Genomic DNA, 18191 nt, shown 5'->3' on the forward strand with positions numbered 1-18191 from the left:
ATATGCATGCACAACAAAAATACATTGTAATTCAAGTTGGATCGATCTATGATCTGAACTAGAATTTCCCAGAGACCAGCTACGAGGAGCATAATGGAGTCGGACAGGTGTTGAGTCTGTACCGGTGCATGCATGTCCGAATAATCGGTGATAACTGTTTTTTTTTGGTAAATATAGTTCACTGTTTAGAATTTAACGTAAATACAAATATTTTTTCATTTTATGAAAGTTTTTTAACGCTTTATTCAAATAAAAATAATTCTAAAATTTTTTAGGCGGTAAATTAGATATTATTATTTTACTTCTGTTAATTCTTTTAAAAAATAAAATAAAATATTTGAAAAAATATAAAAAAATAGAGTGAGTAAAATAAACAATTAATAGAAAATATTAATCCATAAAAATATTTTTAAAAAATTTAAAATTTTAATTTATAATCTAAAAGAGCATTTTAGTTAGTTTATAAATTGGACGGAAATCTAATGAAAGCTAACGAAATGGATTCATTATTAGATAGACGTTAAAATCTATAATTTTTCAAACAAAAAAGAGGTATTTATAATTATGTCAAGCTTTGATAAGGTGGTTATAATTTACCCTTCTGTTTAACAGTAAATTCTAACTCAAATCAGATTTAGTCGAATTTGAGGCTGAACCAATTATATAGCATATACAATACACTTGTAGTATGATTGTTACAATTCAAGAAAAGTGATCACTCATATAACAAGTGTTAAACTTGCTCAACAATTGATTTGATTTGGCCAAACCTAATTTAGATAAAAAAAAATTCGTTTTTAATGCTCTTACCGGGAAATTTGCATTTTTTACTCCATATATTAGGGTCTTTTTCAATTTAACCAATCTTATTTTTTTACGATTTTCTCATATTGCATTCCATAAGTTGAATTTTTTTTAAAAAAAAAATTAATATTAATCATCAAGTGCATTTATGGTCAAACAATTAACAAAGTTGTTAGCAATCTCACATACAATTCCATATGCTTTCCATAAATTATTGGATGAAAATACAGGTGAAAACTAAAAATTAAAAAAAAAATCAATTTATGAGATACAATATAAAAATATCATAACAAATGGTATTAAATTGCAAAAACCCTATTTGTCCCTATTTAACAAATCATGAAATTAAATTGTCGGATTGGATTTTCTTTCATAAATCTTAATATATTTTTATTAGATATGAAACTATATTATCTATATGTCCAAAAAAAATATTTTCGTGTCAAATGTAATATGATTTGTAATAAAAAAAAAAAAAACCCCGTTAATAATATGTAAGCTAGACTCAAAGACCTCAGCTATAATATTTGATGAAATTATATAATTTTGGGATAAAGGTTTAGAATTGTCAACTTTATTTTTATTGTACTTTTTTTTTCTTAAAAAATTAAAAAATTATAAAAAAAAATAAATCAAATGAGTTTGATGAAAAAATGAGAAAATTCGTAAAAAAATTGTCCACTTACTCTATAAAATAATTTCAAATTTTCTTTTTTAAAAAAAATAAATTAATAATTTATAGTTTATAATGGCATTTTGGTTAATTCACCATAAAAGGTGGATCATAACATAATAGAGACTAAGAGATTGGGCTAATTGTTTAATAACCATTAAAATTAGAAGGGTGTTAGTAATTTTTTATATATTTATAAAGGATAATTACACTTTTTTCCCTAATGCTTGGTGTAATTACAGGTAGACCCTCTATTGTTTGAAAAACTAATATAGTATTTTTAAGATTTGCTCCCGTTTAATAGAAAGGTCTCATTGTTAGTGAAATTCAGTGAATTTATTGATATTAATAAAAAAAATGGAATAAAAATCGATATTTACCATCGATTTACTTATTGCAAGTCAAACAAATTTTTTCTGACTAAACTCCTCTTATAATGGTGAAAATATGGTTATTTGATCATAAAAAAGATTTATTTGACTTGCAGTAAATCAGTAATAAAGCAATTGGGATAAATATGAATTTTTATCTGATTTTTTTTTGTTAATATTAACTAACTCGATGAATATTAATTAATAGAAGAACTTATTTATTAGACATAAGACATTGAGAATACTAGATGTAATTTGTCAAATCATGGAGAGTCTATATGTAATTACAACAAACCTTAAAAAAGAGATGTGTAACTATCGCTATTTATAATTAACATATGAGACCTCATAAGAGCTCGATATAAATTATTTTTTCTTTTTAGATTCGATTTGATTTTGGATTTCAATTGTAATCTACTTAGGGTTATGTAGAGCCGAAAGGCTAATCAAATTACTTGATATTCGATTTGAAATTAATTAATAGAAGTTCATTTAAGCTTGAATCATTAAACTGACAATAAAACTTAAACTTAATTTGTTTTTATCTACTTAGGGTTAGATAGAACCAAAAGGCTAATCAAACTTAATTTATATTGATCATTTTGATTTCAAATTTTATTCATTGGATGTAATCTAAGTGAAAAAAAAAAATATTGCAAGTGACCGTCGAGCAAGTTGTTTTGATGTTCAAATATCAAGTGAGGTTATTTAAGGATAAATTCTTTTTTTTTTTTTTTCAGTAATAACTTTATTTCATCTCTTAACTTAATCCTAAGCACAACATGTTAGGCTTGTCAATGGGTGAGCAATACTTAGACCCAGAACCATTATGATAATTATTACCCAGAGTCGTACCTAAGGGTGTATTTGGATTAATGAATTTGAATTTAAAGGAAAGATATGGAAACAGAATTTCAAATGACTCCATTTAAAAAGAATTTGAAATCCATTCATATTTATAAAAGAATATTTCAAAATTAGAATGGAAGGATTTGAAATCTTTTAAATTTAGGATTATCCAGACGAATAAAAATTATTTTGATACCTGAGTTTTTAGCATTATTATCAAATTAATACATGAATTTTTGCAAATGATCGAATTGATACCTGAGTTTCTTTATAAATATCAAATTTATACACGAGTTTTTGCAAATACGTGGAATTGATACTTGATTTTCTCTATAATTGTCGAATAGATACCTATATCTATCCTAAAATATTTTGTAAAGACAAAAATATCCTTTAATCTAATATTAGTTTCTCTTTTTTCCCATTTGAATCGAACTTAGTCCTAAGTATTTATTTATCACTATACATTCTATGATAAAATAAATAACACAATTTAATTATAACAAAAAAAAATAGTAAATAGTAATATAAAATAAAAAGCACACTCAATGAGAGCCACTAATTTTATAAATAAAAGGTTACGGGATTTTAAAACTAAAAAAAGTATAAAATAAAATTTAATTTTAATTACCTTAAAGTTACAGTATTTAAGAAAAATAGTTATATAATTATTATTTAAAAATAATATGAATAATTAAACGATAATAAATAATTAGACTGAGAAGTGTAATTAAAGTTCACAATTTTAATTAAATAAAAATAAAGTCATCTTGATAAAGTAGATAGTTACTAAAAAAAAAAATTAAAAGAATAGTTATAGGAGATGAAATTTTATATTTTAATTTTTAAAAATTAGAACTTAAGGAAAAGATTGGTGAAATTATTTTTTGTTTGTCTTACTATATTTTTTTTCCTTAAATTATGATATTTTAAAAATTAAATCCATAAAATTACTTTTAAGTCAGAATGTCTTTAACTTTTATTTCGAAACCATCAATTCCTACCCAATCTATTAAATTTTAATTTTAATTATTAAATATATACTAAACTAATTTACATTATTTATTGTTATCACTGAAAATTGTTAATTATAATAGTATAATTTATTTAATCATAGGACTATATTGTGCTATAAATAAATAAATATATATAAAAATTAAATTAGATTAAAAGGGTAATTTTATCATTATAAATTGATCTAGTCGGTTTTTGTTTGATTAACCGAAAGTTGCACACCTCCAGTAGATCGATTGATAAATAATAATCAATTAAATTGAAAAAAATAGATGTTTTTTTCTTCAAATTAGATACATAGATCCATGGGTATTGATGGGTAGAGACCCTATTCAAACCCAATTTATATTTTTTTATGGGTCTGGGTTTGGGTCCAAGTTTGGGCATGGGTCCAAAAATATTCAATGGGTCTGAGCCTGAGCCTTTGAATTATATTATCGGTCTAGGTAGGTAATATATAATGAAACAATTTGCTTAATAAATCATAAGGTAAATTACAATGAACTCTTTTGAGGTTTGGGAGAATTAATTACATCACTTTTTCGTTATTTGAAAATTTACAAATATCTCCTAATATTTGATAAAATTATGTAATCATTAGATAAAAGTTGGAAATTGTCAACTTCGCGCAATAAAAAAATATATAAAAAAGATGTTCAAGGTGGATAGAAATTTTTTTTAAAAAAATTATCCACATAGTCCATTAGAAAAAGTTTCAAAAAATTTTAAAAAATAAGAAAAATTATAATTCACAATCCACAAAAGGCATTTTGACCGATTCATTGTAAAATTAAATAAAAATCTAACGGGGACTATTGAATTGGGTTAATTGTTCATTGTTAAAATAAGAGGGATATTAGTAATTTTTCAAACAACGAGCGTGTATGTTATCCTGAATTATAAGTCGAAAAGAATCTGGGGGAACTTTTTGCGGTCCATCCCTTCTACATTAAAATAAAGTAAGGGTCAAACGTACAGGGAGTGCTGCCTCCGTAATATCACCTACAAAAATATAAAAAAGAGTACTACTCCTTTACAATAGTTGCAAAACATAAATAAAGAGTATTGTCCTTTATAATAATCACCAACAAAAGTATAAATAAGGAATACTATATTGCGGGTTAAAATGTTTTCTTTTTTTTTTGGTAGATAATATATAGATTGACTAATATACCCTTAATTATACTTTTTTCCAATAATTATCTCTTATATTAATTAATTAAATCAATAAATTTTTATTCATGTACGTTAAAAATAATTTATTTTATAAAATTTGACCAGTTATCCATTTTTTAATTTATTTAATTTAAAAATATAATAAAAATCTATATTATATTATTGTAGAGGACCTTTTTGGTGCTTAATATAATTTTGGTCTTCATTTTTTAAATTAATTAATTATTTATTTATAACTTGCCCACTCATCATAATCTTTCTTAACTACCTTTTAGTAGATTTTTTGTCCCATGCATTTTTATCTCATATATATATATATATATATCTTATGTTATCTTATATATATTTAACGTAATTTTTAACTCTACAAAAAAATAAATATATAATTTACAATAATATTTTATTTTAAGTTTTTCAAAATTATGTTATACATAAAATGTATCACACATACTATATTTAAAAGGAAAAATGCAAGCAACCTCCTGTGATATTGCAAATGAGTGAATTATTCATCTATAAAAAAAATAACTATTTACCTTTCTGTATTTTTTAAGATACAACAATTTATCCCCCTGTTTTTTTAAAATGTACCAATTTACCTTTTTAGATAGAAAAGTAAATTGCTTTGTTTTAATAAGTATAAGTGATAAATTGCTATTTTTTTTAATCATAGGAAGTAATCTGTCCATTTGTAATATCACAAGGCGTAAATTACATTAAATCCTATTTTTAAATTATGCACGTGGTGTAATATAAATGAATTCATTTTCTTTTTGGATAATCCTCAATATGATCGAAAAACAATATTATCCACGATTTACAAGCTTTCTTCTGTATACGTAACAGTTCCCCCCGCGCTGTACAAGCTCAACTCCATGATACAATCAACAAAACAAGTTTACTTTCATAACTTTCCCTGCCGCGGCCCCCGCCACTACCACCGGCACCCACCCCCCACTGGCCGGTTTCAGTGCCTATGTACTGCAAACGTCTCATTCCCATTGAAGGCACAGTCCTTTCTTGCACCATGTCTATTCACACGTCTCTACCAATTCACAGGCTACCCAATGGACTCGTTTTAGTTGGGAATTTGCCCAGAATAGATCCTCTGTCGTGCCACCATTGCCTGTATCCAGAGAGCATAATCGACGTGTCAGTGTTTGAATAAAATAGGTGTAATTCAGACGGAGCGAGGCAAGACTTAGACTCTTTTTGCTGATGTGAATCTACGATAATTGTCTGCCAAGATACAATGACCCTTTTTTAAATAACAGCGCCTGTGAATTTCAAGAAAAGTTTGTGCCTTCACCTGTTTTTCCCAGTTTGTGAAACCTGTTATGAATGAAAGCGCGATAGATTGTACTGTTGCTCCCACTATAAGTCCACACCAAAGGCCTGCTCCTTTCAGGTCTGCAACAAACGCCATCAATAAGGCCACCGGCACTCCCACCAGATAATATGCTCCAAGATTCACGTAAGCTCCTATATACTGCCACCCACTACCTCTGGCTACCCCTGAAGAAAAGAATGACTTCAGAGGAAATAAGGAAAAGGGTGTGTGTGTGTTAAGGCATTGCATCGACAACGTCAATATTGAACAGGATGCTGACCTGAAAATACTTCCTGTAAGCCATCCATGGTAAGCAAGACACTGAGGAAAGGAGCCATTTTCTTGACATAATCGACAACTTCTTTTTCCTCGCTAAATGCATATCCCAATATAGGACTGCAAATAACGAGACCAAAGCTGGCTACCAGGAACTCTGCAATTGACAGAGCGAGAACAGTGTAGAGAGTAACCTGGGCTGCTTCTGGTTTCCCTGCTCCCAGCTCGTTGGAGATCAGAGTGCTGGAAAAGACAAAGTGTCTGTTTTAGTGTACATGAACGTGATAGCATCGAACCTGTCTTAAAGTTCAACATTTGATTTATTTGTTCTGGATATATGTTTCGTATGGATCAAGAAGAAACCTTGCAGCAGCACCAAAAGAATACGGTATCAGACCATGCAAATAAGAAATCGTAAAGCTGCATGCAAAGGAAAGTATATAGTTAGAGTGGTGTAATCTGAAATCTTGAAATCATCAAATAGCAGCAAGGCAAATCGGGACACCATATAGAGAAAACCGATGTCTCTAATTGTGGATTTGGCAACACTCCAGACAGCAATAGTATCAGCTCGAACGACCACCACTCCAGACTGTAGACATTGGCAGCAGAGTAATGCTTAAGTACTGCCAGGCTAATAGAAAACAGAATTTCTTGGTCCACTAATCCAAATTCAGCAGATCAAAGTTAATTTACCAGACCATTGCAGAAGACGGTATAGCAAGCTGAAAGAACTCCCTCAGAGTCTCCATTGAAAATGAAGCATGGGTTCTGTCACAGGCAGGAGAATACTTAACATAGAGCAGAAGCAAAATGACGTTAAACCAATACGCTACTCCTATGGAGAGTGCTGCTCCAGCATTTCCAAGTTCAAACTTGAATATGAAAGCCCAACAGAGGAATAACTGGAAGCCCAGAGACACCAATGAACTCCAAACCATGGGAAGGATCAAACTCTGACACTGCAAATAACGAACAAGACACTGGAGAATGGCGTAGGGGAACAGCGTGGGGATGAGCAGAATCGCAAATTTCCCTGCTTCAGCTGCTATTAAAGGATCTTGGCCCATTAATACTAACAGCTTCTCTGTCAACATAAACAGAAGAGACAACGGTATGCATACCACGAAGAGACAAAAAATGGCCCCAATACTGTAAGTTCCGACTTTTTTGTATTGCTCTGCTCCATATGCCTGCCCGCATAGCGTTTCCAAAGCACTAGCCATTCCAAACTGCAAAGATTAAAGTCATTTCTTAATTATTAGCTGAAAGAATATTCATGGAAGTTAACCTCACGAAGTATCCAAATTAACTAAGATGACCAAAACATTGCAGAGCTCAAGTCAAAAGCACATATACACACAAGTATTACACAAACGCTTTAATTATTGATCAAATGTAAATAAACTGCAAACCCTCCATATCAATAACAGGCACATCTAGCAGCAGAAGGAAGCAATATAATAACTGAAATGCCGAGGTTAAAATACTAGGACGTATACCGAAAAATGATAACTGAAGTGGCTTACATCTCTATTCTTGCACCATTTACGTGCAAATGCGAGAAAATTAGATGAATACATGAAAAAAGGGATTACAAATATCCAGTGGGCTTCGCAAGAAATACATTTGCAATGCAATAACGCTTCATGAACAGAATAATAGCATTAAATCCCATAATCCCTTCAACAATAATAATTAAAAAAAATAAAAGAACACTATAAGGAATCAAAGCGACCTTACCAGTACACTGAATCCCGTAACATTGCAAAGAGAGGTGGCGATGGAGGCACTTGACAAAGAGAGTTCATTCAAATGGCCCAACATAAACATGGGCGAAACCCGCAGCAGGTACTGGGACACCGTTGCCACTATCATCGGCAAAGCAATCCAATTCACACGGCTCAGCTCCAGGGCAAATGCGTCCCATCTCGTAAACCCGCTTTTGCTACCGGGATTTTCCTTTTTCACCAGCGCTTCCACCTCCATTCTTGGAGGAACTCAGAAAGACAGAATCTTGACGTACGTGATTGCAAGAATTGATTTTCCACGACGATTTTCTTCCTGGATCAATGCTTCAAGATGCGGGCTCCCACTTCCGTCGTTTGTACAGGCTTCTCATCAAACAACGTCAACGATGACATTGAAAATGGTGGACAAAGAATATCTGTTGTTGTTAAGACCAACGTACCATCAAAGAATCTCTGTTGCCGTTCCGAACTTTTTGGGTTAGAGGAAAAGAAATTACGTTCTGCGGGATTCACTGGTTTGATGTGGATGACCCACTTTAATCGGGTTGGAAGCTGATTTCTTGGTTCGCCACGAGTTTGCTCAATATATATTGTATAAGGACAATTTAATAAAAAATTTAACACTGTTAAACATAACTAACAAAATGAGAAAGTGTGCAATATTTAAGAAAATACACAAATTTTTTGTCTATTTAAATTTTGAAAACACGTGCAAAGTGAGATGTCCTAAAATATTTTCATGTTTAGTTTGAATTATTTCGCCCATTTTTGACTAGTTTTGAGTGTTTCGGAACAATATTATTATTCAAATTTACTATTTATTTTAATCTATACATAACTAAATAAATTATATACATATTCATACATGTATATCAATATATATAAAAAAATAATAATTTGACAATGAATAGTTTTTTTATCTCTTACTAACTAATATCAAATATATCATACTTATTTTATATTATTAATAAATTCAAATATACACCCTATCTGTAATATATATTTATTTATTTTTAATTTTTTCTTTTTATGTCTATAAAACGCACAAAAATAAATTAAAAATGAAATCAAACTGAGCGGTGGACTTTTATGCAATTTATCCGGTACTATTTCGCTTAGCCTGGCAAGGACCGACTAAGACCTATGAGAAACTTCCACGTGGCGATTCAAGTTTATGCAGGCACAGCTACTCCCATCGCTTTTGAACCAAAACCCTCTTCCCTTTCCTCCTCGTATTGCGACAGCACAAGCAGCCGTTCATATTTTAAGGTAACCCCTCTCTCTCTCTCTCTCTCTCTCTCTCTCTCTCCATAGAATTCACTTGCGTTTTCTGGTTTATTTGAAAAACAGTATATTCTTGGAGTCCAGGTTTATATTTTTCGGGAAATTTGGGCTCTTGGATTGATTTAGTGAGTTTTTATGCATTTTTACGTGGGGACATTCATATATGTAGATTCTTTTCTCTTGAGTTTTTAGCAGTCAGTTTGGATTATTTTCCCTTTTGCATTTGATTTTAAATATTTATCGTTTGGGCTTTGTGTGAACTATTGCCCCCTTAAAAGAAGACAATAAAGAATATGAAGTTAAACTTCAATTTAAGCGCTGATGTTTTGTAATAACTGGGAAGAAGATAGAAATTTATGACTGTGGAAAAAGTAGTGTATGTAAAATGTCATTTTATGATTGTGGGTTAAAATACTATTGACTGAGGAGAAGTTGGAACTTTTACTGCCCAGAATACAGATGTCTCGTGTTCAGTTATTCCTCGGTTTGTTTGTAGATTGAGCTTCAGCATTCACTGCTTATCTAATTTCTTTATTTTCACAGTTGAGAAAACAGAGGCGATAAAAATGATAAAAAGGCGATTCTACAGGTTTGAACACGGTAATAGGGATGACCCTTCTGAATCCTCATCTTCTTCAGACTCTGAAGTGGAGGCAGAGGCCACAGATGAAACAGAAGTTGAAGAAGAGGAAGAAGAAGAAAATGTTGCTGCAGATGTGAGGGAGAAAGGAGAAGCGACCTCTTCTTCTGGTGTGTGTAACTTTAGGTGTCCTATTTTGATTGCTTTCTTTTTCTTGATCTTTGCTGATTAAGCATATGGTAGTGAAAATCTGTTCGTGTACATATATTGACCTTGCTTGTTCTGTATCATGCTATCATTAGATTATTGTCTTGCTTAGCTTAGTTTGTAATATCCAGGATTTAAGTTGGAAACCATGTTTCTTGTCAAATTTATTTTTTGATTGTTTCACACTTTCAGGTTATGAGAGCGAGGATAGTTCAGCAAATGAAGTTAACCTTGACTCATCAGGTTAGACTTATTCTTGTTTCTTTCTCTTCTTACACCTTTTGTGTCAATGTTCATACCTAATTCCATTTCCAATGAAGTATATTTAGGTTCAAGTGTTCCATTAGTGCATTAATGCATTCTGTTTGATGTGACTTCATTGGTATTACTTCATAGTTTGCTGCATGACATGCTTTGTGGAACCTCTTACAACTTTGCATGCAGTGTCGTGCAGTCTTTTGGCTGTGAAATTCTCTGGTCTCTTTTCTCGTCTTATGTACTGTAAAAACTACTAGTGACTATTGTAGTGTATATCATTACTTCTCGTTCCTCATATGTATTGCTTATCCTAATAGCATTTCATGATGGGATCACAAGAAAAAAAACATCCATATCTTTGTTGCTAACTGCTGATAACCAGCTGGTATTACCAGAAGAAATAATGTATATCTTTACTTTAAGGCCAAGACTAATATGTTTGTCGTTACCGCGAAGCACACCTTTTACAAAGATGTTCCATCTTAGATGTTGAAGTTGGACAGCTAGTGAGAGTGAAATCTTCAATAGTGGAGCTGTCTCAAGAGGTTTATAGCAGTTTGATCTTAGCCAAACATCATGCTAATGAATGATATGGTATAACTATAACGTATTCTGCTGTACAAAAATCAGTTAAAAAATGCCCAATCCTTGGGTACTGAACTTTATTTTCTATCATTTGAATTGTTTTATTCCCAGTTGACAGACCTTTTATGGCTCTGGAGCTGATGTTTTTCTGTATGATCTCATTTTTTCTATTTCACAGTCATTTTTTTAGTTATATCTGAATGTTTCTCCTCATCAATATTCCTTGTTTTGGGCATATTATAATTTTTCTTTTTTACTATGTTATCAACTTTCTTCAGATACACTATGCACCAAGATGTGCAGCATCTTGCTGTTATATATTCAAATATCCTTTTTAAATTTAATGTCCCTCTTTGAAAGGTGTTTGGGCTTCTGATAAGTACGAAAGTTAATCAGACATATTAGTGTTTCAGGTTTGTTACAGCTGCATGTCAAGTTGCGTTTGGATGAAGATCACCTAAAAAGTGGATAGTCTGATTTTTTTTCTTGAAAATTGTGTTTTTGCGCCCATAAATTCATGTGCTAGGAAATCTTTTATCTTGTGAATGTTTTTATGTTCAATAGAAATGTTGAGTTGATTTCTGAGATTTAACGGGCATAAGAAAGTCAAATAAGGTTACAGTTAATAGTTTGCCACTTACCCCCAGATGTGGCTTTCGAGTAGATTGGCAGAACCGACCATAACTGCATCCTTAATATTTGTGATGAGATCACGAGGATAAGTATCAGTTAAAGTATAAATTCTGACCGAATTGCGCCGCTTTTCTTTATTTACCTGGGACCACTATATGTGTGTACTATAACTTGAGGCTTTTTTCTCTAAGAAAAAATCCAGCATAAATGTTTCATGTAACAGAAAATGTTCAAATCAAATGGTTACCTTCTAGAATAACCTTCATTCTTACTATAAACATAGAATTCCATCTTTGCAGGTTTGCCTACGAGCGACGATGATGTGGCAGCTCAAGCTGGTGGGCAAGATATTATTGGAAGTTTTACTAGTGCTGAAGGCAACAATGTATTTCCCAAGGCAGAGCTTACTCCTGAAAAGGATGAGGTCCAATTTGATGCGATGGATTGTGTTCTAAAATGTAAATCAGTCTTCAAGTGCAAGCTGTGCCCCAGAATTGTCTGCTTGTCAGAGGAGACTTTAAAGGCTCATCTGAACTCCAAGGCAAGTATTTTTTAGATGCTAGGAACATTTCTCAAGAGTTTCATTTCTAATTCAAGATCATTTTGTGATCATAAATCACGGCTGAGCAGGATTTTTCAACTGCAAAAAACATGGATGAACTACACAGCTAGCATAAGCAAAGTTGTTGTTGGAGCTAGGCTGCTAGGTAGGGGTATTGGGGCTAGCTTAACGAGCTTCTGTGGTCAATAGCTAGTGACTGGCTGGCTTAGTTGGCAGGCAGGAACAAAACCGAAGCTAAGGAAGCAAAGGGAGGAATCCCCTCTCTCGACTCCCCGATCAAAAAAGCAGGAGGTTAGCTGACATAGGTGAGAGAGGGGGGGGGGGGGTCCTCGCCCAACCAAAGAGCGAGGAGAGAGTAATTGACCTCCTTGTTGGAGGGGGTGGGGGGGCTAGACCGAATAGATAGCTAATGCAGGTTTCTGGTAAGGCGAGTTCTCATTAGGGCTAACACTCTGGTTAAATAGAATGGATATATCCAGAATAACAAAAGTTATCTTTTTTTATTTTGTCTAATTTGTTGAAAAAGCTAAAGTCAACAACTTCTAATAAGTAGGATATACGCATTATGTCTTACATTCTAGATGCTTGGTGTTAAATCTTTCTTTTGAGTCTCCATAATAATATGGTTTTTCGCTCCCCCAAACAAACAATGTCATTTTGTGCATCCCTATTCAAAGTATTATGTGTTAAGCTCTAAAATTTTCTGGTTTAATCATTCTTTTGTCATCCTTAACATATTTCTAGTTTCTGTTCTCTTTTCTTTTTAATTCATATGTGAAGCACTCTTCTGAATTTTTCTAATATGAACAAAGATAAGTTGGTGAAAAGAATATTGACGTAATGGCCATGGAGGTTGTGGAATTGGACTTTCATACCCTTGAGGTAGTTGAGATCATTTGATGGTGGACTTTCACATTGATGATCTATTCGTTGTGCGGCTTGTGGTGGCCCCTTAGTGGTATATTAAGTTCATGAAGCTCTGCAGTTGACAAATAATAGGAAAAAATCAGTAAAATTAGCTCAACCCTAAAACAAATCCTTAACAGGAGTTGTATTTGTAAGAGCGCACAAATATGTCTACGTGCTACATTCTTGCTTGATTCATGGTTCAAAGATCAGAGCAAATCTCTCTCTAATTCTGGTGTGTTCTTAGTCGTTGTTCAATGTTGAGATTATGTCCAGTGGTGCAATAACTGTTAGTGATCTTTCAAAAAAATTACTTTTGTCCCACGGCAGGTCATCCACTTACATTTCCTTTCTTTCTGTTCTGAAAGGATACTGCAGTAACAGAATTTTGAATAGTTTGATAACTTTATTTCCTCTCCTTGACAGAGACATGCCCGTTCTGAGAAATTACGTAGAGAAGGGAGGCTTAAGCTTATGCTCAACGATGATGGACAAATTGAGGGTGAGACGGCTCCTGAGGTTCATCCTACAACTGCTGTGTCTGGACAGGTAAAAATGATATCCTTCAACTTGAGCTAGCTGAAAGACTGGCAGCTAAGATGAATGTTTAACCATTGTTGCTCGTTTATGTGAATAGTCTGAATCTTTTCCTAATTTAAATGTAATAACGCAACAGAAGTCTGATAAACCAAAGAAAAAGGGCAAAGGGAGATGGAAACAGAGGAAGAGATCTAGACAGGTAAAGGACATCCCATTACTTGCAAATGGATAGCATTTAGCTCTAATGGTGTTGTGACTTGATTTTCTGAATCTCCAAAGGAAATAAGGCCAGAGAAAGCAAGACAATCAACAGAGAAGCAGGGGAAGAGACGGAAGGATGATAGCTGAAAAAGATGATTACGACTTCCAATTTTTGCCCTCACAACCTGAATGCAGTTCCAAATACATAGAAGTTTAAAGTTCTACAGGACAATCCTAGAAACAAGTTGATAGACTCTTTCAGTTTTGTTTGCTTTGACATCTTGCCAGTTTTACCTAAATGCTCGGGATTCCCAGAAATTACATGAGTCGAATGAGGAAAAAAGTGGGTTATTTTACTTGCTTGTTTATTTTTGTGGTGATCTTTTTCTTCTGTAGCTTGTAAAGTTCGCATGCTGTACAATGGCACCATATAGAATGGCAAGAGGAAATGTTAATTACGCATGCACACCAATACTCTACACTCAAATCTAATTTGATAACTTCTGATGGCTAGGTGTTTCAACAGCTTTACAAATATGAAAATATGCTTCCAGATGCTACAACGCAAATGTCAGAAAACAGAGGCTGAAAAATGGTGGAAAAATATCAAATGAATGCCCAAGAACCTAATTGGAGTTGTAATGTATGCACAAATGGAAGGGTAGAACCAAGCATCATACATCAATGGTGTTAACTTAATCCTCTTAGCATAGTCTACTAAAATCCACAAAAAGCCCTTGGCAGTGAATGTAGGTTGAGCAACAGATACAAAATTATAATCACAACTCGAAAAATCTATCAAACAACTGCTTCCAGGCTATTGGGTGAAACCAATAACAAACTTTTGCCTAGTCCCAATCACTTTGAGCATCTTAGAGTTTTTAAGAGTTTAATGGGGCCAAATATTTTGCACTTTTAGCAAGCGAGGCTGGAATGAACCAGCAGCGCACTGTAGTATGCATAAGCTGGTTGTAACAGCACAGGAAGGACCTCAAAATCAGTCTGGACACGCAGTCAATACTTGAAAGAAATTGCCAAAGTAAACTGCAGCTACAGGCAGATCAGCACATCGAAGAGCTAAAGAAAGCCACATGATCAGAAAGTTCGTCTCATCATGTTTTATGCTCTTCATTCGAAAGATGATTGGGTGAAGGCTGACTTTGTTCTTCACATCCATCTGCTTCACCAGCATGGCCAGGTGGAGTGGCTTGTTCACCAGTCTCACTGTTCTCAGGGTGAAAATTAATGGGGAATTTGGTTACTCTTGGTTTATCGGATAATATGTTTCTTTGAATCCTGTCAATCAAGATCTTCTGGGGAGGCTCCTCCCTGAGCTGCTCATCATCATAATCATTATTAACATAATAGCCCACGCGAACAAATTCTTGACCCATGTAAGAGCATGTCAACAAAAGCACTGTCACACCTATGATGTCTTCCTCACGAATCTTGGAAGGATCCGGAGGGTCTGCCTGAGATCAATTCACACAAGAAAGTAAGATCATGATGTGTACATGGCAGTAGCCCATTACAAAGTATAAGTCCTCAAACATATCTTTACTGTATTTACCTGCAAAACAAATCGATAATTTCCAACATTGACTGGGCCAACAAGAACACTTTCTAAAAGTTGGTCATATGTTTCATCCTCAGCAGATCCAACATAGATGAGTTTCCATTCCAAATCTGCAGTGCACTACATTGATTATAAAATAGACATACAAGACAGTATTCTTTTGTCCAAGCAAATGAAAATTCATGCATGTATGTTAAGTCAAGAGGTGAAAAGAACCTTCATGTAACTGAAAATAAATAGAGTAAACAACCAGATGTGCAAAATATGTCGCCGCACCACCAATCATGCATCACGGGACGGAGAGAAAAAGCAACCACCTTCAATTCGACCAAACCCCTCTTTGACAGATGTGAAGAATCACAAAGTGGAATGTTATTAACTTGAAACCATTTCTCAGTTATTTATACCCAGCTGCATGTTTGACTGATTTGGCACACTATCACGGAAAGATAATGAAATAGCTGAAATCTTCTGCCATAAAATATTTAAACCCTCATTAATTCCCAGTTTTTTCTATTCAAGATAACATTTGCAATTTTCTTAATAGAGTCACATGATGACAACTATTCTTCACGTTGGTACGCTTCCAGGGATTTGTTCCATGCTATAGGTATTTTCTCTTAAACCAGGACTTGTTCCCTTGGATAAGAATATTTGGTTTCGTGATTAAATTGTCAACACCACAGGTTCAGGGCTGCCTACAGCATTTCATGTCTGATAAAGAAACCGCAAAAGGCCATGTTGCAATTACTGCTTGCATCAAATTCACCAGGTAATAAATTGACAGGCATAGGATGCAAAAGGCTCCACCCTAGCAATAAATACCGGATTTAGTGGTGGCCCCCACTCACACTAGAAAACTTCAAATGCACTCATCATCACAGCTTAGATTAGCTCTGTGTATAAATGTCGAATTTTTCCTAAAATGCGATTCAGTTTGCTACCAATAATACAGAAATGGATATTCGACGTAGCTGAAGCACTGTTTTTCACAATCCCCAACCTTTTTAATATATAGCTTGTGCAGCTTGGTTGTATGGCACAATGCAAAAGCAGATGTGATCCTCCCACTCTAGAAAGACCCATTGCCTGCTGGTTCCGACTTCAAAACTCAGAGCCAGCTTGTTCATTGCACCCTTCAACCTTATGGGTTATGGATGCAAGCCATTTTGGATAGGGAGTTGTAGAACAAGCCTTGATCTCTTTTAAAAAAATGCAAAAGAGCAATTGTCTAGCAAGACTAGTAGATGCCCAATCACCAGGGTTTGATGAATGGTTGCATTGAATCATCACCATCCTAGCCTGAGATTTTGTAAGTTATGGCAAGTGCCACGTAGAAAACAAAGTCTGCGGATATTCTACATGCACGTGGTAATCAATGTTACCTCTGTCTCCAAGGTCTGTCCACAAATATGATCTAGATCTATCTTCTTTTCTAAGAAGGTCCTCTATAGCCCACAGTTTATTATTCTTTATTCAGTTGTTCAATTTATGAAACCAAGTCCATTAACAGGTGCAGCGAATTTATACCACTATTGTTGGCCAAAATTCCTGCTGGAAGCTTGCGCATTACAAAACCCTAGCACGCCCTTGGCATTCTTTCCTTACCAAAATGTATCATCTTTCTCAGCTAAATCAGCAAGTCCCCAATGGCAATAACAAAAGTCAATCAAATAACAAAAAATAAAAACCAAATATTCCACTGCCACAAACCCTACTTCACATATCAAAGAACCAACTAACCCTAAAATTTCTCAACACAATAAATTAAAATGTTACGCATAAACACACATCAAACAGCCGAGAAGTAAGAAACCAAAAAGAAAACGAAAACAATTACCGTCTTTTAGAGGAGTTACACACTCGTAGGAGATTTCGAACTGAAAAGGGGACAAAAACGATGCCGGGTTGTCCAGCACCGCCACGTTCGTGATGTTCACCGCACTCATTGTACCAAAACCGAAGCAGTCCCAATCTTCACACGGCTCGCGTTGCTCAAATACGCCTCTGATGGAACCTCAAGCAAAGTAAACTTCATCAAACGGAACAACACCAGCAACGATTCCACCCTAAAAGAGACAAGAATTTACTTGAACGATGAACGAAGCAACAATTTGATGTAATTCTTTTTTTTTTTTTTTAATAATTAGACGAAGAACACCAAAGCAAAAGTTGAGTCTACGAGTTTGGGGGGAATTTATACAGGTGACTGGCTACTGTTTTGGCAACCGGGTGTAGCCGGTTTTGGAATTTGGCGGGAGTTCCTTCAATATCTGGGCTTGTTTGATATTTAACTTGCTTTTTTTTAGCTTAATGGATTGGGCTTCGGCCCATTTGACTGGGACACAACGTAATTGGGCCTCTACATAATCATATGGCCCATAAAAAAGTAAACATAAGTTCAATTACCATATCATTGAGATAGTTTGTTAAGGCCGAATCTCTTCATTAGTTCTTCATTTTTAGTTTTCTTCTCATTTTAGTCCTTTATCTCTTAAATATATCATTATAGTCCTTTACCTTTTAAAGAGATCTCTCTATGATCCTAACTGTTATGTTTTAACAAAATCTAATTAAATCGAAAGTTTTGGTGGTGTTTTGAAATATTTTGAAAC

At 33.7% G+C, this 18191-nt stretch overlaps 3 protein-coding genes across 4 annotated transcripts; 1 reads left to right on the top strand and 2 right to left on the bottom strand.

Moving 5' to 3' along the window:
* Window positions 1-5633: 5633 nt before the first annotated feature.
* On the bottom strand, window positions 5634-8840 carry LOC105177913 (protein DETOXIFICATION 14). The gene is made up of 7 exons (XM_011101209.3): window positions 8237-8840; window positions 7190-7725; window positions 6999-7085; window positions 6857-6913; window positions 6498-6736; window positions 6197-6402; window positions 5634-6013 (listed from the first exon to the last, which is right to left on the bottom strand). The coding sequence occupies exons 1-7, from the start codon at window positions 8480-8482 to the stop codon at window positions 5966-5968; spliced, it is 1419 nt and encodes a 472-aa protein (XP_011099511.1). The 5' UTR covers window positions 8483-8840; the 3' UTR covers window positions 5634-5965.
* Window positions 8841-9358: 518 nt separating this feature from the next.
* On the top strand, window positions 9359-14356 carry LOC105177912 (stress response protein). Of its 2 annotated transcripts, none has more exons than XM_011101208.3 (7): window positions 9359-9513; window positions 10072-10278; window positions 10508-10558; window positions 12091-12332; window positions 13686-13808; window positions 13936-13998; window positions 14079-14356. In XM_011101208.3, the coding sequence occupies exons 2-7, from the start codon at window positions 10095-10097 to the stop codon at window positions 14145-14147; spliced, it is 732 nt and encodes a 243-aa protein (XP_011099510.1). In that variant the 5' UTR covers window positions 9359-9513; window positions 10072-10094; the 3' UTR covers window positions 14148-14356. The 2 variants fall into 2 exon arrangements, with proteins under 2 accessions (XP_011099510.1, XP_020554895.1); XM_020699236.2 differs by lacking the exon at window positions 9359-9513 and adding an exon at window positions 9540-9653.
* Window positions 14357-14677: 321 nt separating this feature from the next.
* On the bottom strand, window positions 14678-17751 carry SGA2 (ASF1 like histone chaperone). Its single transcript, XM_011101207.3, has 3 exons — window positions 17417-17751; window positions 15571-15686; window positions 14678-15472 (listed from the first exon to the last, which is right to left on the bottom strand). Exons 1-3 carry the CDS (start codon window positions 17523-17525, stop codon window positions 15113-15115), a joined length of 585 nt encoding a protein of 194 aa, XP_011099509.1. The 5' UTR covers window positions 17526-17751; the 3' UTR covers window positions 14678-15112.
* Between the last annotated feature and the right edge of the window lie 440 nt (window positions 17752-18191).

This window comes from Sesamum indicum, linkage group LG9, assembly GCF_026168435.1.
Source record: "Sesamum indicum cultivar Baizhima isolate 11 linkage group LG9, ASM2616843v1, whole genome shotgun sequence".
NCBI lineage: Eukaryota > Viridiplantae > Streptophyta > Magnoliopsida > Lamiales > Pedaliaceae > Sesamum > Sesamum indicum.

Coding starts and splice junctions, on each gene's coding strand:
- LOC105177913 (XM_011101209.3), bottom strand. CDS start 8,482: ATGGAGGTGGAAGCGCTGGTGAAAAAGGAAAATCCCGGTAGCAAAAGC. Junction 7,726..8,236: donor TTACGGGATTCAGTGTACTG/GTAAGGTCGCTT, acceptor TAATCTTTGCAG/TTTGGAATGGCTAGTGCTTT. Junction 7,086..7,189: donor CCGTCTTCTGCAATGGTCTG/GTAAATTAACTT, acceptor CAATGTCTACAG/TCTGGAGTGGTGGTCGTTCG.
- LOC105177912 (XM_011101208.3), top strand. CDS start 10,095: ATGATAAAAAGGCGATTCTACAGGTTTGAACACGGTAATAGGGATGAC. Junction 10,559..12,090: donor AGTTAACCTTGACTCATCAG/GTTAGACTTATT, acceptor CCATCTTTGCAG/GTTTGCCTACGAGCGACGAT. Junction 12,333..13,685: donor AGGCTCATCTGAACTCCAAG/GCAAGTATTTTT, acceptor TCTCCTTGACAG/AGACATGCCCGTTCTGAGAA.
- SGA2 (XM_011101207.3), bottom strand. CDS start 17,525: ATGAGTGCGGTGAACATCACGAACGTGGCGGTGCTGGACAACCCGGCA. Junction 15,687..17,416: donor TGTAACTCCTCTAAAAGACG/GTAATTGTTTTC, acceptor AGTGCACTGCAG/ATTTGGAATGGAAACTCATC. Junction 15,473..15,570: donor ATTATCGATTTGTTTTGCAG/GTAAATACAGTA, acceptor AATTGATCTCAG/GCAGACCCTCCGGATCCTTC.